Consider the following 21,458-nt stretch of genomic DNA (forward strand, 5'->3'; position numbering starts at 1 on the left):
GAGCTAGTAAAGCCCAGCCCAGCAGCCTACAAGGCAGCTCCCCGGTCACGCAGCCCCTTGGGGAGGGCAGCCCACCTAGTTAGGCCCACCTGTCTCTCCCGGTGATACCCAAATCCTTCTCCCCTTTGCCCTCTCCCCTTTGCTCTCTGCCCTTTGCCCTCTGACCCTTGCTCTCTGCCCTCTGTCATTTCACCTGCCCCACCCCGCAGGTCCACCACGCGAGCCCCACCCTTCGGGTATGACTGAAGGCCTCTCCCAGCCTATTAAAACCCTCCGCTGCAGCCGGAGGCGGGGTGGGGAGAGCACACTAAATGAAACGATCCAATCGGAAGCAAGGAAACCTGGTCGACCCCACCCCCACCCCTACTGGCCAATCAGAGGAGGAGAACGCGGAGGCGGGGCTGAGGCCGTAGCCAATGGGAGGGTACGTCGGTCGCTCGGGAGGCGTGAGGCCCTGGAGTGGGGAAGGGAGGTAGCGGGACGGGAGCTAGAGGGTGGGGAGGGAGGGAGGTAAACAAAATGGCGGCGGCGTGTTAGCTGCGGCGGCTGGAGGAGGCGGGGGTGAGGCGGCCCGGAGCGCTCGGAAGTGAGGAGGGGGTGGGGAGAGCGGGGAGACCGGGGCCTCTCACCAGGGACAGGGCCGGGGGAGAGGCGGGGGCGGGGTGCCCCCTGGGGGGGGTCCCCTTGGGCCGTGTAGGGGGATCGGGCCCCCCGGCAGAGCTCCGGCTTGGGTAGGGGGACCGGGGCCCCTTGTTCAGGGAAGGCCGTTGAGGGGGGGGGAAACAAGTAGCCACAGCTTCCTTCCCATCTCTGTGTCAGAGTAGGGCCAGCTCCTCCCCCCCCCCAACTGATCTCCTGTCGGAGGGAGGAAGTCCTGCAAGGGGGGGACGGTGCACTCCCCCCGACTGATCCCCTGTTGAGGGGGGAGGCTGGGTGCGTTTTGGAGGGTAAAGGCCAGCTTCCTCTTGGGGGGGCTGGGGGAGGTTAACTCCTTTTGGGTTGGGTGTACTGGGGAAGTTCATTTTTTGCCCCTTTTTGTGGGGGGGCTGCTGTGTGGTGACAGTCGGGGGGGTGGAGAAATTAGCTGGATCAGTCCTTCCTGATTGACACCTGTGGGGAGGCTTGTGGGGGTTGTAAATGGGAAGAAAGATCTCAGCAGCATTAGCGTCTCCTGAGTGATCTCTCACTAAGGGTGTGTTTTGAGGTCTTGTAAGGGGGAAAGAGCCCATTCCTCCTATCACACTTTAAGGAGGGGTGGACAGGCTGGGTGAAGTTTTAATAGGATTTGTGTTGTCTACCTGACACCTAGACCAGTGGTGGTGACACATCATGTGTCAGGCACAATCCAAGTGGTTGAAGGATGCCCCTGGGAGATTTTGATAAGCGCAGAAGGCCTCAAGCTTTCATAGGGGGGGAAAGAGAAGAAATTAGAATAGGTGTTGAAAACGCCTTCCAAGAAACTTCGTTCCAGCTACCAAACGGCTGAGAAAACCATCCGAGTTCCTACCTGGGAGGTGAGGGTATCAGGGGAGAGTAAATGACCCTGCAGTTCGCAGTTTGGAATTGGGAACCATGACCTGCTAGTAATGGAAAGTTATGAAAGAGACTTGACGATCTTTTTGTTATCTGTGGTTCTAAAGTCCTAGAGGATGACCTAGCACTTAAGAACCAGTTTGTGACCCAGCTGAAGGACAAGCGAGAACAGGTTGACCTGAAAGAACCCAAGTGGTGGGATCAGGTCAAAAGTAAAACAAATCCAAACTGAGAAAGTACCTGGTGAGACTTTTTTGTTTTTATTAATGAGACATTGAGTTATTGGAACCAGGCACTGGAATTTGTAGGACCCTTGGCTGGAAGCAGCTAATAGTGTTTTTTTAAAATTAATGTTCGTACAATCTTCTGGATAACTTTTATTTCAAGAAGGAGTAAAAGGGAGCGTTGGAAATTAAAGAACCGGATTAAAACCCTGAGCACTTAAGGAAAACAGGTTAAGGAACATAATCTAGGATGGATGTGCAGGAGCCGCAGGAACTGAGTATGTTTGCAGAGAGTGAACTGATGTCTGTGGGGATGGACACATTCATCCATCGCATTGACTCCACGGAAGTAATCTACCAGCCACGGCGCAAAAGGGCCAAGCTCATTGGCAAATACCTAATGGGGGACTTACTTGGAGAAGGGTCTTATGGCAAAGTCAAGGAGATGTTGGACTCTGAAACCCTCTGTAGGAGAGCTGTCAAAATCCTAAAAAAGAAGAAACTCCGCAGGATCCCCAATGGGGAGGCAAATGTTAAAAAGTGAGTATGAGATTCCTGTAGCTAATAATCAAAAGGTTAACTTTGGTCAGTATTTTCCAGCTGGCATTCTGTATTTTGTACAACACTGTGTATAGTCTTATGTTTTGAAAGAGGTTTACGAACTATACACATGCAAGAGTTGCTTCCCCTTGAAGTGCAACCAATTGTGGGGTGAAGAGTGGCTCTCAAATACCACACAACTGTGGGGAACAGGGAAAGAAAGCTTCATCTCAGAGGCATGGCGGAGCAAATGTTTCTACTTGTGTAAAAATTGGCATGTTAGGGGTTCCCTCACATGTCAGAGCAGAAAGAACAACCCGTGTTTCTAAAGTCTTATACAAAAGAGGCACATGGCTAATTGCATGGTGCTCACTTGATCTAACCAAGGTTGTATAATTAAAACAAACTCTGCCTAGTCCTGTACATTATGTAGTATTATCAGTGTGCATTGCATTTAGCGGCCTGTGCCCTAAGGACCTATTGTTATATGCCTAGGTACCTATTACATAGGTGGCAGCATGATCCAGTGCATTTGCACCCAGTGTGCATCAGGAGACCTGGGATCTAGTCCTGGATCTGCTATTGATAAGTATGACCTTGGGAAGTCACTTATCTCTCTGTCTCAGTCAGTTTCTCCATCTGTAAAATGGGGATGAAACTTGCCCACCCTTTGTTTTTGTTTTTTGCTTTTGTTTTGTTTAAAACATCCCTCAAGATTTTTGGTTAAAGCACTTTAAGTGAGAGCGAAGTTATGTGTTGGTAGGTGTTTGTGCACACACCGTCCTGCAAAGTAGTTAAAGTATGTTGTAGGGATAAACCTGGTCTGTTTCATTAGCAAACATTGTTCATTTTTCTTTCCATTTCTTGAAGTTACACTTAACGTGCAATGACCCTTCAGAGACCACTGCGTTTTCCACAACAAACTGCTCAGTATAGCCATGCAAGATATGATTGTTTATCTGGAGTGACCAAGACTCTGCTGCCGCCAAAAAGAATTAATTGCAATAGCTTATCTTGAAGTAGGAGGAACACTTGCAAGATGTTTTAGACGTCTCTTGTGATTTTTCTGGTGTTCAGCATGCAGCTGCTGCATGCTGTGTGTAGAGCCCTGACCTAGTGGACTCTTCATGTTTTGGTGTGGAGGGGTGTGTGTGGGGGGTGTTTTGTGTTGTGTTTTTTAAGATTAGCTGGATGATACTTCATCCTGTATTAGGCCTTCTGTCGATTAGCTCTTCAGGTTTACCTTCTAACCTTGAGAGTACAGAGTGAATAGGTTCAGCTACCGCATAATAAAATCAAATAGGGGGACTTTGCTGTGCTGGCTCCAGTTCATTATAAAAGTAAACTGCTGGTTAATGTGTAATAAAATGTTTCCTGCAGTGCATTTCTTGTTTTTTTTCCCCTGTAGAGGCATGTGTATCACTTTGTCCCCTTCTCTCCCCCCCCCCCCCCGCCCAAGTTCTCCAGTTACATCCAGAATGTCTCCAGAAGAACAGAAAGGCTGCCTTCTCCTTAATTAAACTTATTTTAAAAGCTCCTCCCTCTCAGTTCATAAGAATTCCCTGAATTAACCTATCAGCTTAATGAGGGAGGGCAACTGTGGAAGAGGCCTTATTCTGAAAAGAATCACACAATATCAGGGTTGGAAGGGACCTCAGGAGATCATCTAGTTCAACACCCTGCCCAAAGCAGGACCAATCCCTAAATGGCCCCCTCAAGAATTGAACTCACAACCCTGAGTTTAGCAGGCCAATGCTCAAACCACTGAGCTATCGCTCCCCCCAAACTTTGATGTAGAAATCTCCTGTGTCCTGTTTACTGTTTTCAGCTTCTCTGTGGATGTTTTTGTTCAGTTTTATCTAGCTTGTTTAGTTATCAGAGCAGTCTGGCCAGAAGATATTTTAATTTATGTGACCAGCATGGGCTGTCTATTCAGTTGCTGCAGGCTATTACTAGCCATAGTTCCAAAGCACTGTATTGGAGTCAGACTTTCACTTCAGTCTTCTAGCAAGGGTCTATTTTAGCTCTAGAACTGTGCTAAACTGGTCTGGTTTTTATCACCTTTTCTTCCCTCCCCCACTCGTTTGTTCCATCCACTTGTTCCATCTTGTCTTTTAGATCAGTCTCCACCAGTTTAAACTTTGTGCTCAAGGCTTGTTGCGGCAGCATGTAGAGATATGGGATTATCTGGCTGGGCAGCATGGGTGGGGACCAAATCCCAGTAGTGACCTAACCCCAATAGCACTGCATCTGAACACTGTTCTAATGTGGCTTGGTTCCAGTCATGCTATCCAGCCAAACTCCATTAAAACTTCAGATTTGAGCAGCCTTACTTTAAATGTGATTTAAACTGTTTACCCCAATGAGCTATTCACATGCTACAGAATGGTTATTAGTCCACTTTCTAAACTAAAGCTAACCTCTCTGACACATCCTGACAAGATTCCACTTCCTTACTCCAAGATTTTGAGAATGAATGAGTCTGCTGTCTATAGTTTGAGCTGTAACTTTAAATATATTGGTGCCTACTCATAAACCGTCTCATTGAGTGGTTCAATGAGAACACGGTTGGCCCAGTGTTGTTGGCACACTTGCAGTTGTTTGCTCTGCAGACCCTTTGTGATTGGGCCCATAGTTAATAGGCAGACTTCCCCCTTATTGCTCTGAGCTGAGTAGTAATTGTCCCATTGGATATATGCCAACAATGCTTAAAAAGGACTGAATTGCTCTGAGCGGTTAGCTTAGGATACAGAACCTCTAACCTCCTGATTAGCAGTTTGTATGTGGTTCAGTTTGGTATGTCCTGAAACTTGCTGCTGCCTGATCGCTGCTCAGTGGCTGATTTGACCTAAGTTTGGTCTTGGCCTAATTCCCATTGGGCAGGTGTCCACATCACAGAAGTCACGTCTGTGACTAGCATTAGCTGGTCTCTTTTGGCCTCACCAGAGAGGCCCAAGATAGAATGGGCTACAGGGACTGAACTCCCTTCTCCTCCCTAGAGATATAACATCTTCCAGATGAGGTTGAGGCACACAACTGGGGGGAAGGGAGGCTTGGCTTGCACTCTTTCCCTTTACCTGCTGTGGGGATAAATGTTGATCTAACACCATTCACCAGCACAGCATTCATTACAAAGTTAATACTTTAAATTCTTTACAACTTTTTTTGTAATCAACCGATCCCAGTGAAGAACTGGGTGAAGAGCACTGCCTCTCTCTGCATAGTGGATCAGATTCCCAAAATGTCAAAGGATATCGGAAATAGTCCTTAAACATCTGTTGTCAAAGGTGGCTGTAGTGTGTGACCCCATAAGATCAAGGAGACTGTGACTTGTTAATCCTGGGGGGGTCTAAAATTAACTTGCCTTGAGATTTCTCTTGTGTTCGTCATAATGAGAGACATGCGCTGTTCATAGAGCGCAGGGATTGTATTTCCAACCTCACCCCTGCATCACTGCTTTCTATTTTTGGGGAGGAGGGGTCAAAAGGTTGTAAAAGGCGCGTAGATTTTATTGCAAATGTACTGGTGAAGTTCCTGATTTGTCTCCTTAACCATGGGGCAGTCTGCTGCTGGGCAAAAGTTTGATCTGGCTGTGACTTTAGTTATCTAACCTTAAAGCATCCCGGTTGTTAGCTAATGCCATTTGAGAGCAAAATCTCTCCCTTCCTCTGGCATCAGGACCAGACCACTGCACACTATTCCTTCCCTTTCCATGCCCCCATTGATGCATGCAGACAAAGGGCTCCTCCAAGCAAAGTAGGGGTTGACAAGGATGCATTGCATTTAGCAGATAATATGGCACTTTGCAACTGGACTTTCAAATTCAAGCATAACTGAGTTTGGATAGCAAAGTAATAGCTGAGTGACACAAGCAGTAAGTGGGAGATTTAGAACTGTAGAAACCTTGCATCTGTTCACCTCCAGTAAACACAAGAATGTATGAAGTGTCAATGAGTGTAGTGCTCCCAGTTGAATCTCTACTGGGTGTTTGTCCCCAGCACAGAATAACTGCATGATGGCACGATTATTGGTCTTTGCTCCAGCTAGACCAAGGACTCTAAATGTATGATGTTGCAAATGAGGGTGAAAGTGTCTTGGCACAGTGTCTGGGGACCTGGGGAGACTGTACAGAATGTTCCTGTGGTAAGGTTGACTTCTCAGTGCTAAGAGACCCTTACTTGCTTGAGTTTTAAGGGCGCATCTGTCCTACATATGCTGTCTGGGCACCAAGTTGCAATATAGGCACTGTCCTCGCAGTGGTGAATAAGCCAACGATGCTAATGGCCATGCTCTAGCCCTGATTTCTTGCTGGCCATAGCACTGTCCTCTAATATGATTGTGCAAATGGGCCCAAGCCATAATACTCCTAATCAAACCATGTTATTACAGTTTGGCACAATTGTATTGTAACCTGGTGCCCTATCATGGCTGCAGTTGGGTGAAGTTAGAGCCCTTTCTGAAATCCCATCATAAAACAATCATGCTGTCGGACCTGGTTACAACATGTGAGTCTGACTGTTAACACACAGTTTAATCCTGTCTACACTTTTTTTTTTCTTTTTTTAAATAATGGTTTCTGGCTAATGTCCAAGGCTGTTAATACATGTCCCTGATTCATTTACGTGGCAAGAATAAGTCTTGTAATTTTGTCTCCTACCACAGGAGCTTCATGGGCCCAGAAGCTGTGACCTCAAATGTTCATTTGAGTCTTTTGAGCGATTTGTCCTCCCCCTGCTCTGGTTCATCATTCTGCTCATGGCAAATGGTCTTTTAAGGTTCCTATAGATCCTGATGGGGATCTTGAGGGTCTAAACTCCGCTGTGTGTAATGGTGGGCATCCCATTTTGTGTGGGGAAAGGTTTGGCGTGGCCTGTTCTTCCAGACCGTGTTGTGGTTAGCTGCTACCCCAGCTAATACAAAAGGTGAGCTTAGGAGGGATGCTAAAATAGGTGAAAGAAAACCAGAGACTTATTTGTCTCCAGCAGCACAAGTTTAATAAAACTAAACCTTAATAGTCTCTCACTTAATTAAGTGCTTGGGACTTTCTGTGCATGTCCCAGGCGTCCTGTACAGTACTTACCATGCTCAGCAATCACATTCTGGTTTGAATAACTTGTTCGTTACAAACCCCTCAGGGTTTGAAATGGGTATGTCAGCGAGCAATGTGACCACTTGCTGCTTTGATTGACAAATCAAGAGCCTGTCAACCCTGTCTTGTGGGCAGCAGCCTATAACGGGGCTGGGCACCTGTTAGCGTCCTGCAATAGGTCATGCATTTTGCGCTTAGTGGCTGTCTAAAGCTGGCTTGTAATGCACCATCAAATCGCAAGTTTTGTTCTTTAGGTAAGTCAGAAAAGGCTTCGGTGCCTGACCTGCATGTCAACCTATTTGAAGCCAGATGCCTGGATTTAGCTGTGAAATAGTGGGGCCCTCTACCTAGTGTGTCAAAAGAAGAACTCCCGGGGGTGGTTGCTCCATGAGCATGTGTTTGTAACATCAGACACTTAACCCTGACAGAGGGTGTGGGGTGCGTCAGCGCCTGCAGCTAGTAAGGAAAAAGAATCCCGCTGTCTTAACCCTTTTCTAGGATTCCTCCCAGAGGCGCACACAGAAGTTAGAGCTGGAAGAAATCTGTCGAGCTCTGAGTAGATGATCTGCCTGTGCAGGCTTATATGCTAGTGCATTTCTGGTGCTTAAACGTCTGGGAAGATGAGAGCTGTCGGGATCCGATCACTGTGTTTAGCAGTGGCTGTTGGAACACTTTGTACCTGTATTTCAGTGTTAACCCGTCAGAGGCCTCCAAATACAGCTCAATAAAGAGGCACAGAAACAGCCGTGGGTATTTCTTGGTATCGCAGTTGAGGGTGGGGAATGGTGGCAATAGCGCTATACTAAGAACATGGCCTGGGCTGCTGCAGGAGAGGGAGCATGCAAGGGACTAAAGCTTGGGAAGACGATAGGTCATTGTTGACCATGCAATACAAAACAGTATCCCCCTGTGCTAAATCTGTGTTCATGTTAATAGAGCCTGGCCTATCCCCTCTCTCTCATGAGAACCTGTGTGATAAGGGTTTCTATCTCCAAAATGGGGCTAATGAGTCAAACCTATTCAACCACAGCAAAGTTTTTAGGTCAGTAGTATTGTTCCTGAGCTGCCTCTTCTATTCTTTCCTCCTCCTAAAATGAATCAGCAGTTGTACTGCAGTGTGGCCTGGGGCGTAGAAGGCTGACGGCTGCTTCTGAGGTCTCTGCAGCTTCAAACTGGTCATCGATCAGGTGCTTATGTGCACTTCCTGAAGGAGTAGGGCATCTGTTTCTGCAGGGCTCAGAGCCCCCGCTGTCACAGACCGTAATATTCCTGCAGTTGTCCCCAAGCTTGGGCTCCTTGTATACTGTACTATCGTGCCTTTGGTTCAGTCCTACCCAAATGTTAGAAGCATAAAAAATGGGCAGAAAAACAGTTAAGCAAAGGGTGGTGAGCTGCAGTGGGGGAGAGCTCCCAGTGATGGATTGGTGGGTTTGGAAAAGAAGTCTTAAGGCTTCCTGCATTAACAGCGTCTGCAGCAACCAAAAAGGGGGGCTAATGCCAATATCTGCCAGGCTTAGCTTTTCTCAGTGGTGAGGTTTTCACTGGCGATAGGTAAAAGCAGTTTGCAGCAGATCATGCACTTTACTTTGGTTGGAGGGGAAATCCTTTGTATGGTGTAACTGATTGTGTATGATTTAAAAAAAAAAAAAAAAGCGCTTCTGAAGTGACTGATCCTGCTTTGCTGATGGTGTGCAGCCTGGTTAGTCACATTGAATCTTGTCTGGAAGCTCCTGTAACGGGGGAAAGTGTTTTTTTGTATTTATGATGTAAACACTTGCCAAATGACTGGCTAGAAAGCAAACATCCATGTCTCACCAACAATCTCCACAATTGTCATTAATTGTCCCCTCCACTCCTCTTGTTAGCAATTTTTGGAAGACACCAAGGATTAATGAGTCTGAACTCTCCTCTCATTCACAGGCTCACCTCGAGATCAGGTTGAGGCATGCAGCTGGCAGTGTGAGAAAGTTTGCACTGTACCTGTTAAGCTGTATTTCTTCCTTGGATAAATGGAGAATTTGAGTTTCTGAGGCTGACATGATTTTCTATTACTACATTCACATGCAAAGCCATTCTAAATCTAGTAGAAAAATGTTCTTTGGACCTGTCTAGATTACAAAAGTTGTATTGTATTCAAACACATTTCTTTCTGATCAAGGAAGAATGTGATGCTGAACATGATTTGCTCTAGTTTAAGCTGACCACTAAGTCAGGGTCATCTAACTGGATTGTTCACAATAGTGTTCAAACACGATAAAATTTTTGATAGACCCTTGGTCTACCAAGCTCTGCAATGTGCAGCTCTGCTGTGACCCTTCAGTATTCCTTCACTTGATCTTAGTCAAGCATCTGAATACCTACCTTATCAGGATTTTACCTGCATTTGTGGGAATATGGATTTATTGATCAGAAGTCTCTTGCATCTCTAACATGTTTGATCCTCCACTCATCATCTGCATAAGATTGTTCATGTTTGCTAAAAGTCCATTTCTTTAAAGCAGTTCCTTACTCAGCTGACAAGAAAAACTTAATAGTAGCCAGAAAAAAATTAAAGGAAGATCTGTAAAAGAAAATGGAGAATAGATCAAAAATTTAGTTTTGATTCTTTACCTGTTTTCATCTGGAGTAAATAAACTTTCACCCCTAATTTTGCAATTTCCTTTCTCATCCTCTCCAACCTCATTCCATATACATACCAAAGAGTCTTGTATCTTACTGTGAATTCTTTAATTTAAAGAAACGATTCCTATATGTTTGCATCTAGACGCTTCTGGTTTAGTGCGGGCTTGCTTTTCCTGATTCTGAGGATGGTTTTGCAACTTTATGGAGTGATTCACTCTTTATTCCTTTAGGACATGGCAACTGTCAGTAATGCTTATGGGGGCTGATCCAAAGTCCACTGACTTCAGTGGAAGCCTTTCCATTGACTCACTGGACTTTGGCTCAGGTGCCTAGTCTCTAAACTGTGGCTGCAAGGATGTTTCCTATATTTGTTTATGGTGTTTTAGCAGGTGTATGTTCATTCCAAGGATAATACTGAAATCAGACTTCAAAGAGGTGGTCAAAAGAACCTTGAATTATAACAATTATCAGCTTACATCAGAATCTTTTCCTGTTCTTGGAAAACTCAATATTGATGGTACATATATTTGGGAGGGAGAAAATGAAGTTTTGCACATTTGTAAATGTTCCACTCCCATGTTTGCTGGCTAAAAGCTATAGCACTAGGCTAGCGCATGAGAATTGAAAAGTGAATATGATTAAAAACAAAAGTAACACTGACCAGTCCATTATTGTCGCAATTGAGTGAAATGTTAAAATATAATCTTCTTGTGTCCTTGCAGATAGCAAGATTGTTTTTAGTATGGTTTAAAAACTGATTTTAGTTAACTTTTGGGTTAGTAGCCAATAAACTTTAGTTTGTTTTGTCAAGAGGAAAAAGGAAAAGTTAACTTGTACTTCAAAGCAAAATCTCCTGGGGCCTCATTGGGTCACAAAAGCCATGTGGATAAATACCAATGTAGCTGTACACTCGTGAAAAAAGTAAATGAATGATTCATCATTCTTCATCAATACTGGCAACCCCTTACAACGAAATCTTAACAGGGTTAAACCTATTTATAAACTAACAGAAATACCTTGTGGACCAGATAGCGGAAAGGCATAATTTGCCTTTCTACTGCTTTCTGTTATATCTGAAAGCAATTCTTGCCTGTAGCTCCAGCTTGATAAGCTAGCGTTAAAGTGAGCAGAAGGGCCTCCCACCTCTCAAGGGGCAAGCGAAAGAAGATTGATTGCTGCTCGCTGACAACTTTCAGTCGGTCTACATGTGGGCTCATTATAGCTTATTATGAATGATGTTGTATTGCAATGTGCTCTGTGTTGGGGTGCCCCTGAAGGTCACCTAGAAACTGACTGAGTGGCCCACCTGCTAAGTGGTGGAGTACATCACACTGATATGTGTCACTCTCTGTGGTCTTCCCCATCCAACAGGTCCATTTCAAGGTCCTGCCCCTTACCTTTAAAACCCTATATTGGGTAGGACCTAGTTATCTGCAAACAGCACCTGTCCCTGTGTTCAGGGATGCCTAAGAGAACTCATTAAGGGCAGGGCATTCTCAGTGGAAGGTCCTCACCTGTGGAATTTCATTACTGAGGAGGTTAGGTTGAACTCAAATCCTGCTACCTTCTAGGGTATAGTTTAAGACTTTCTGCAAACTACTTCCTAAGAAGGTTGAATGGCCCTGGTTGCATTGGTAAACATTCCACCTAGAGCAGTGTCTGCCTAAGACCTTGTCTATGCTGGGAAAATGTCATGTTTTTAAAGTGTTAAGCGTGATTTTTTGCTCTTAGTGTGGTCAGGGATATTAGGGTTTAAAAACACATTAGCTGCTTATGATTAACTGTAGCGGGGACCTTAACATCTCATGCTTAAAGGTATATGCTGTTCACTAGCATGGGGTCAGGAAGGAATTTGCCCCTCCCACCATCTTCTTGCTCCTTCCCCCTCCCATCATGTACATTAGACAATTAGCTAGCTGCATTACAGGTTTTTTCCCTTTTGTCTGAAGTATCAAGTACTTGGTACAGCTGGAAGCAAGATACTGGACAGATGGGTCAGTGTTCTTATCCATTTGGGCAAGTCTAATAAGTTTGACTGGAGATAGCATAACCCTTCCCTTTAGAAGATACTGTCTTTTCCCTTCCCTGCTTATATTTTGGCATGAACCCATACTCTTGCAGTCTGCCTTGTCATGGTGACAGTAAGCAGAGGTGACGCCCACATGAACTTGCTAGGTATAAGGATATTGCATGTGTAACTTCAACAACAAAGCAAATTCACAGCGTGAGGGACCTGTCTCAAATCTACTGGTTTCAGGAAATCTGACACTAAAGAGGAAATTTGGTGACATAAACCATTGTGCCCAGGCAATAGTGATAAATAGGATGTGTACAGAAGGAACCTCTGTATTATGATTTGAACAGTGCCCAGCCCCATTGATTGGTGCCGGGAGTGGAGGAAAAGGGGTGTGTAAATTTCTTCTTAAGATGGTCTGGTTATATCCTCATACGTTAAAAAAAAATACCCAAAAAACAGGTATGCCACTGGTTCAATCCAAAAGCAAAAATTCACCTTCTCCCTTCTTCATAAGTCTGGGTCAGATTGGTCTAGTTAGTATCCATAGAGGAGGGGAATCCCACCCCCGCACACATACTTCAGATAGCATTGGTGGTGGTCTCTGGCCTCAACTTAAAACTTCATAGAATCATAGAATATCAGGGTTGGAAGGAACCTCAGGATGTCTAGTCCAACCCCCTGCTCAAAGCAGGACCAATCCCCAATTTTTGCCCCAGATCCCTAAATGGCCCCCTCAAGGATTGAACTCACAACCCTGGGTTTAGCAGGCCAGCACTTTGTGTTGCATTTAAGTTGCATGTTAATTTTTTTTTTTTTTTAATGGTAGCAAGTGAGGGAGACGTGGAGCCAGAGCAATGGAAAGGGAAGCTTGGAAATTTTTAAACGAGTGTAAAAGCACAAGGAGATCATAGAGTAGGGAACTCTGCTGCCCTGGCTGAGGGGAAGAACAGGATGAGCTAGGCCCATCCTGATGTTGGTGGGAGTTCCAGGTGCAGAGATCTTGCAGTTCCCTAAGGTTCTTTCCTATTGCCATTAACTTGAGGATTGCTAGGATGGATCAAATGCCTTACTGACGTTTCTCCCATGAGAAGTTTGGAAACAGAAGTGCATTTGTAGGTGATCAGAGTCTGGCAGTTGTCTGTTCTTACTGCTTTGTATCACACCACTCGCTAAATTTAAGAATAACCATTCCTCTGGGAAGTGGCCTGGCTGATTGGTCTCAATACCAGAGGTGGGTGCATTTCAGTACCTTTAAAGAAAACAGCTGCATAGATGTTGCTGCTTGGACTGGAGCGTAGGTTCTCAAGTCCGCCCCTTCTTTCTCTTTCTTCCTCACTTCCCCGCCCGAACCACGATGTCTCCACAGCTATTTTTAGAGCACTAGATTGAGCCCGTCCAACGCAAGTCTGTGGACCCAAGCAAGAAGAGATTCTCCCAGATGCAGTGTGGATGTGCCCTTACTGTGCAGTTCATGGAGTGCTTCAGGCTGAAAGGCACTGTAGGACTGTACCATATTTATTAACCTGATAGAGGCAGACTAATTTAATGCTTGTAGCAGTACTTGAAAGTATGAGAGAATGAATCACATGCGTCGGGCATTTAAGAGCCTCTTCAGTATTAGTAATTTTCTCTCACCTTCCCAGCCAGCAGTCTTTTAAACTCCCTATTCTCCACTTGTTTATCCTAAGCTCTCAACCTGTCTCCCTTCATTATGAAGAAACTTGTTAGACCTACTCTAATGCTGACTGCAGTTTCCATGCTAATTTAATCTACTTCAGCCTTTTGGTCATGACTATAATTAGAGCTGCTACATCACTTTGCAAATCTATCTACATGTAAACTAAACAGACTCTTCTGAGCTTCAACTTGTTATCTTACGGTCATGGGTTAGTTGCGGGATTTGTTTGTTTTGTTTTTTTAAAAAAGTGGTGGTGATGGTAAAGGACAGAGGGCCCAGATGGGATTCCCGTAACTGCCCTTGAATTGCAGGAAAATGTCTGTCAATTACATGATTTTGAGAAGAAGCTCTGCTTAAGCAGAGCTGATTGCACTTCTGATTCTTAGGGTTCTTTGGAAAGATCTGTTAAGGGCAGTTATTGGTATACCTTAACAGAATCTAAGTGGTTCATTTGCACTGTTGATGGGTCATTGCTATTACTAGCTGGCTAATTACAAATGAGGAGTGAGAGTTGTGGACAGCAGTATAAAACGCTAAGATAAAAGCAAAAATGTGAAATCACTGTTGCAAGTAAGGGTGTATCATTACTAGGGATCGGGGTGAAGGTGTGGGGGTTTATTTTTCCTCATACTAGCTAATGCATGATAACTAACGTGAGGTAAAAACCTAGTGAAGCCAAGGCAGTTTGTACTTTTTACGAGTCTTACCTTGTGTTCTTTACATCAACCTAAGAACAGACCTTTTCTCCTAGTGAAGGCAAAGACATAGCCTGCAATAGGAATGGAAATAGAACCCGCATCTGCTGACCTTCAGTGCGGTGCTTGATATTATATGTCACCAAATGCTATTATCACTTGATGCGTATAGCTTTTTCAGGAAGATAAACTATTTCCCTTTAAGAAGTGCTGGAAGGGTCACCTGGAACAAGATGACCAACTGTTGAGACTCTGTTCATGTTGGCTGGCTATGGTTTTGTAAATTCAGTGCTTCCATTTCCCGACTTGTTCCAGAGGCCCTTAAACTGCTGCTTAATCTGGCTTCTCCTTTTGGGTAGGCCTGGGAAGAGGTGGCAGTAGAGGTGGTAGGAAAGACCAGTCAAACATTATGCTACAGTTGAAAGAAATCTTGGGCTCTAGCTCAGTTCATCTCTACCTTGATGCCTCGGAGGGAGGGGGACAGGGAGAGAGACGTATACATATACACTCATCCTAAACGTTCTCCCCAGCAGAGCAATTTCTGGCATTTCATGGAGGACCCTCTCTGTCTCCACCATAGTTCCTCTGGTCAGAGGTTCATGCCCATGTCTCAGAAACTGGTGGAGCAGACATGTGGTACATGTGGCTTCAGTCAAAAGTACTTCCTAAGCTTAACAGAATGAGTCAAGAGAACAGTCCTACCTCCTTAACCTGTTTCTATGATTCTTGGCCTTGGTTTGCTCTTGGCATTGCACACAGTTTAAAAAAGGAAGTTACTGGATATACTGTTTTAGCAAAGCTAAAACTCCTAGGAACTGGAATCGGGACGTGGCCTATAGCTCTGATCAACCCAAGCCTGGCTTAGACACTGCCCAGATAACAAAACCAGGGCTCTTTCTCACATCCAACTCTAAAGGTTGACGTGTAACACTCAGGCTAGCTTGTTCCCACTTCTTCTCAGCGATTAGTACAGATACACCTTTGTGTTCTTCATTGGAGCCTACCTAAGGCTTATACAGGCAAATTCTGACCCTGGAAAATAATTAGGAAACCATTGCAACATTTTGATTTTTACAAATGACTCATTCTTCTAGTTTCAACAAAGCTACAATACACCATGTTGGTCTGGAGATGCCTTTTCTCTGTAGCTGGCTTTGTAGCAAGCAATAGCCTGGTTGTACCGTGTCCCATAAACAGGGCCCATTTGTTGTAACCATGCACGGAAGTTTGGAAGGTGAGAGACGATAAAATCTTAGGGCTTTTCTACATGGGGAAAATGACTGGTGTCACTGTAGCTGAATAACTATTGCACTGTAATTATTCCAGTATAATTTCCCCATGTGAACACTATTCTGGAATAAAAATGCCTTTTATTTCAAAATATTCTGTTTGCAGGGTTCCCTGGTGCTTTTTTTTTTAAAGACAGAAACCACTCTTTGTAGATCACCTTTAACCTGTGTTGCACATTAGCCAGAGGTTAATGACTCGTAACTGAGGGGGTCTGTATAGGGGACGAAGTAACTACTGGCTACCAGTGCCCTCGCTTGTCCTTCCTGTGTTCTTGCTAACACATCACTAGTAATCAACCCGAACGGAATGTGACTCCCAAGGTTTGCACTGCGATTACTTTATCGTGCTAAAGGACATCAAGGACAGGTCTCCTCCATTGTTACACGGTTTGTCTGCACGGCAGCAGCACCAGCCCCGAGATATGATCCTCCACTGTGCAGTTGTGCTTTGGGGGGGTGGGGTGAGCCACTGCTAGACTCCTTTAGGGTATTGTGCGGTTGGGGTTTAAAGCTGAGCAAAGAAAGGCTGTCCCCCAAGCTGTTGAAACTGCCTTGGCAATATCTCTCCTCATGCCTCTCTGCTGCTGTCTCCTGGATCAGCACAGCCATCTGAAGCAGAGTCCAAGTCTTCAACACTATTACTTGTGTTATCTGATAGAAGAAGAAAAAATTTTTATGCATCCGATGAAGTGAGCTGTAGCTCACGAAAGCTTATGCTCAAATAAATTGGTTTGTCTCTAAGGTGCCACAAGTCCTCCTTTTCTTTCTGCGAATACAGACCAACACGGCTGCTACTCTGAAACCTTTTTTCATATTGGCTTTTGATCTTAGTGAGCAGCCCTTAGGTGGGTGGAATGTAAAAAATGCAGCTGGCTCTGATGTTATGCATTGCCTCTGTGTGCTGGCATCAGTCAGGCATCTTGCAATGTTTACATATTTCCTGAAAGAGAGAGTTTGAGGTCTGCTAGGCACTGTGTGTTATAACCCTTTCAAGGTAAAAAACTGTCTTCCCTTTCTCAGCACCTTCCAAGTGAGGATCTCCATGCACGGAGATGCAACTCAGTTCTTGTGAACCCTTGAGGGATTTTCAGGATTCTTTTTTTTTTTTTTCCCAAACTTTATTGAACATGGTTTGTTTCCAATGTCTATGATTTCTAGAAGTAAATGCATCAAGTACAGCACTGGAATTGTACCATAAGCCATCAGTCCATCACAAGCCACTTAGGGTTCAAACCTTTGGAGCAGCGGTTGCCCAGCCTCCTGCCATATGTCAGCTTTCCGACAAGCACATGCTTCACAGCGCTAAGCCATTTCTGTGTTTTCCATGCACTAACTGGACCAGTACAGTATTGAACTAGTCTATTCCTAGCTTGTAAACCTAGATGCAACAGAGCCCAGTTCCTTCACCCTGCTTTCTCTGCTGGATGCAGCAGGCAGGCAGGCAGATGTCTCCATGGGATCTGTCGACATTCCCTTCTCCCCAAATACAAGAAATGTGTTACTAAGGTTTTGTCCTCAAGCCAGCAGAAAACTAACCAAGCTTATGACTGGTGCCGTAAGTGAACTAGGCCATTGGACTCCACTGGTTTCTGGGGCCAAGGCAATTGGAAACCCCAGGTACCTGTAAGTCCCCTTCCATTTGCTTGGCAGTGTGGAAATACAGAACGAGAAGCTAAGCTTGACAAACCCTAGCGATTATATTCTGGGGCATTAGCATTGAGATGTTTCTCTCTCGATAGCAGTAGGGAGAGAGAGGGAGTGCTTTAGGGTTTCTTTCTACGGGCTTGTCTGCACTGGCATTTCACAGCGCTGCAATGTTCTTGCTCAGAGGTGTGAAAAAACACCCCCCTCACCTCCCCAAGCGCAGCAAGTTTCAGCACTGGGGGCCACCCCCATGGAGGTGGCTTAATGTTGCCAGTGTAGACTAGTCCTAAAGCCTGTCAGTTGCAGGTAACCATACGTTGGTTTACTATATATTTTTTTATGGAATATTAGTATCTACTAGTCTTAAATTGACTTTAATACATTGACTACTTAGTGACTGATAACCTGATTCTTTATCATCTTATGTGGCTGTAGCTTTATACAAGTTAGGAGGTCTTTTGGCCATTGTATAAAGAAATAAAACTAGGTGATTAACTTGCCATTTTTATGGATGCTGTAGAAAATAAAGGTTTGCACTACGCTGTCACATGAAGACAGTGGCATTGTTTTGGGCAATTAACTTGCTAAGTCACTCAGGAGATGAGCTGTGGAGAATTTGGTATGGAGATCTGGAAGGCACTTTGCTGCCTGTTCCTGGAACTGTCGGTCTTTTCAGATGCTGAGCCCAGGAACTGGGGAGCAAGATCAGAAACCTACTGTGAACTCTAGAAGGGCGGGAAGCTACATAAATCAGGAAGACTTATACTAATCTGAACCTGGCTTAAATGCACCCTGACAAAACGTTTTGTATTAAACTTGTGTAGGGGCATGGGCTGCCAGCTTCCAATGTTGTGGCCAATGTCATAGCAACTGTCCTTTAGCCACTTGTTGAATTCTGGGTTGTGCTGTCAATGAAAGAGCGGTGTTACAGCTAGGTTGCTCATGAAAAGGAAAACTTCTGTTCATAATCTTAACTCTTTCGCATTTCTGAAAAGATCCCAAAGCACTATACAGACTGATGCAGAAATGTAGAATTGCATCCTCTCCTAATGAAGTGCAGTCACTGCTGGGGTGGAACCCATTAGCAGTTTGACAGAGCACAGCAATTTAGAATGGGATGTAAATAATACTGTATCCAAAAGCCTCTTGGGGAATTTTAAGCAGGATATTTCAAGAAATGTTAGCATGTATACCGGGGCTAATTTCTTTATTCTGTACTGAGGAAAAGAGTTACGTAAGAGCTAGCGGGTGGTGGTATTATTACATTACTTTATTTTAAAAGTGCATTGGTGGGATATTAGGCCCAGAGTCTGCAAATGACTCCACAGAGACAGAGCTCTGTATGGCTGCAGATTACAGTGATGAGTGGTTGGGATCTGTATTGTGTCTTATCCAAAAGGAGGTGGTGGTGACAGTGGCGGATTAGCCACTGAGCCAACGGGGCCTGTGCCCAGAGCTCCCGGCCAATTGGGAGGCCCCGGGAAAATGGGTGACCCCACATGCTGACCTGCTTTGTCTGCCCAGTGCTCCAGCTGGGGAGCGAGGCTGGGGCATGGGGGCTTGCCCTGCTCTGCCTGCCTGGCGCTCCAGCAAGCCACTGTGCCCTGACCCCATTTACCCAGCAGGAGTGCCGGGGGGGAAGGGGAGCTCGGAGGCAACTGAAGGTGGGGAGGGGCCCCCACTTGTTCTGGCCCAGGGACCCCACAAAACCCTAATCCATCCCTGGGTGTTGAGTGCTGGTTACCACTGAAAATAAGGCTGCTTATTTAGGCTCCCAGATTTTGATTTGGGTGCCTAACTTTGGACATGGTGGCCTGCAGATTTTTGGTTGGTGTATCTCTAAGTAGCATGGAGTCCCTTCCTACCTGTGTGTACATTCCCAGACCACCATGCCAGGGTACTTCAGTGCTGAGTGAGTTGACAGCTATTATGCACCTCCTGCAAACCCCTGTTTGTTCTCTGTTCTTGTTTATCCTCTTCCAAATATTGATCCAGTCTTGCTTCATTTGGGACATTTGGCAGAGTCAAAGCACAGGGTGATTTTAGCTGTAGGCCATGTTAATGGACACTGAGTGGGAATACTAGTATTAGAGTGGGGTGAAAGAGCTCTACTCTTAAATGAAGGAAGGGGGAGGTTGATTTAAAATTTCTAAATCACTGCACAGTGAAGACTTTTTAGATGTCTATTGAGTCTACCCAGTATCCCCTACAACAAGTGAGAAGTCTTAACTTGCTGATTTCCAAACATTTAGTAGGACTAAGGGCTATCTTCTTATACCATTACCATGTATAGACTTGGAAAGGTTAATGCAGCCTACTTAAAAAAATTTCCCTGTATTGTCAACTTCTGTCCACAGCTTGAGGGCCATATTGTCTCTGTGATTTAGTTGGGACTATTCAAGCAACTTGTCTAATGCATGGGAGGATAATGTCATCTTTGTGTCAGTTCCAATTTATTTCAGATTTGCTTTTCTTTTTCGGATTTGTGGCATATTGTGGGCCTTTGTGGCAGGTTCATCAGAAATGTTCACAAGCACATGGCAGTGGAATATCCAAAAATGGAAAAGCTTGTTTTCTTCTATAGAAGACAAACATCATTTTGCATAACTCTGTCGTCCACTTTGGGTGGAAAAACACAAATCAACTGCCCATGCTGTAGATTATTTGGAGCTTTAATTGTTACATTTAACTCATTGGCTCACTCCAGAAGAGGCTCATTGACATTAGCTATACAGTTAAATTGTGTGGAACTTATGGTACGTCTTTTCAGCTGGTAGTTCACCTCAACCATAAGTGGCCAAACTAAAACTTGCCCATTTAAAATAAGAGGCCATGGAAACCTGTGATATGGCTATGGAGGTGTGGTCTGCAAAGCCATACCCCAGTATGCCGTGCTGCGCTTGGCCAGAATGGCATTCCATTCTCTCCTCCTCTCAGGCAGCACCTCTTCCCAGGGTGATGGTGGCTGCAAACTGTGTCACACTGCTGCTTGGATCTGGCTCTCTGCTTCCTAGCAACATGCTTGTGGAGCCCTCAGTCCAACTTTGGGTGTCCCCTTTGTAGTCCAGTGAAAACACCAGAAAGAAGTGGGCTGCTCCTCTTCTTGAAGTATTGTGTCTAGTTTACATGGTGTTTCCTGAATGGCCCATGTTGAATCCCTTTGTGCTGAAAACAGGTTCAGTGTACAAGTCCGCTGTGTGAACGGGAATAGCCCATGCACAGTGGAGACATGGGTGGCTGGCTCTTCCTGCTGGAGAAGAAGATGCTCCATGAACCTGGGGAATGTGGAATGGAATAATAGCTTTAGTTCTGCTTGTTAGCAGGACAGACGTTCTTTCAGACAGAGTCCAGGCTCACCTTGTGGCCCTTTAGATTGGCTTCACTGCTCACATTGTTCCCCTACTTTCCATGTGTGTGTTTCGCTTGTAACCCCTTTTTTTCTGGGCTTGGGGCCCTTGTACCTTTTCAAAGCTCTGTTAAAGCCACAGCTAATCTGCCAGCAGGTTTTGCTACTGAGTGATTGGAGGTTAAACCTTTCGCAAAGGTATGCTGCCTGCACAAAGCTCCCCCCCCCCCTAGTTTTAGGGAGCAAAAGACAGAACAGGGCTGGAAATGGGTGGAGGGAGTCATTTAGGCAGTCCCATGATTCTATCTCTAACTAGTATCCACTGGATAAGAGGGCAGGGGAGGCACCCAAGGTTATTTTGCTGGTGCTACCGCTGTGGAGAGGGGGTGGCTTATCTCCCACTTCTAAGAAATGTCTAGCCGTCCTCTGCAGATAGTTCTGCAGCACCTAAAGCCTCTGGCTGTTGTGCATTTGCTCTCTTAGCATATTGCTTGTAATAAGAACTTGGCACATACATTACTATAACTCTGCAACATAAAAGGAACCCAAGCACTGTAAGCTGTATTTGTCTTCCTCATTATGTTTTTTTTTTTTTTTAAATGTGTGCTTGGCGTACAAAAGCCCAGCCACATGGATTATGTTCTAACGTGGGGAGAATATTTTGATTAAAAGGGAGTGTCAGATTCTACCTGAGGCTAAAAGGTCTACTTCCTGTCTAACCCTGTAGCTTGTGAAGACTGAATTTGAATGCAGTCTTCTTGCCCTGTGTTTTTTAAGACTT

The 21,458-nt window shown here is 45.0% G+C and overlaps 1 protein-coding gene across 3 annotated transcripts in view; it reads left to right on the forward strand.

Moving 5' to 3' along the window:
- Window positions 1–669: 669 nt before the first annotated feature.
- Window positions 670–21,458, forward strand: part of STK11 (serine/threonine kinase 11) — a 73,772-nt gene continuing 52,983 nt past the window's right edge. The window contains exon 1 of one of the 3 annotated variants that reach the window (XM_073324259.1): window positions 670–2,297. In XM_073324259.1, the coding sequence (XP_073180360.1) occupies window positions 2,008–2,297 (290 nt within the window). In that variant the 5' untranslated portion in view covers window positions 670–2,007. The remainder of the gene's footprint in view (window positions 2,298–21,458) is intronic. The other 2 variants (XM_073324258.1, XM_073324257.1) reach the window with 2 other exon arrangements.

The sequence above is a fragment of the Lepidochelys kempii genome, chromosome 25 (assembly GCF_965140265.1).
Source record: "Lepidochelys kempii isolate rLepKem1 chromosome 25, rLepKem1.hap2, whole genome shotgun sequence".
In the NCBI taxonomy this organism is placed as follows: Eukaryota; Metazoa; Chordata; order Testudines; family Cheloniidae; genus Lepidochelys; species Lepidochelys kempii.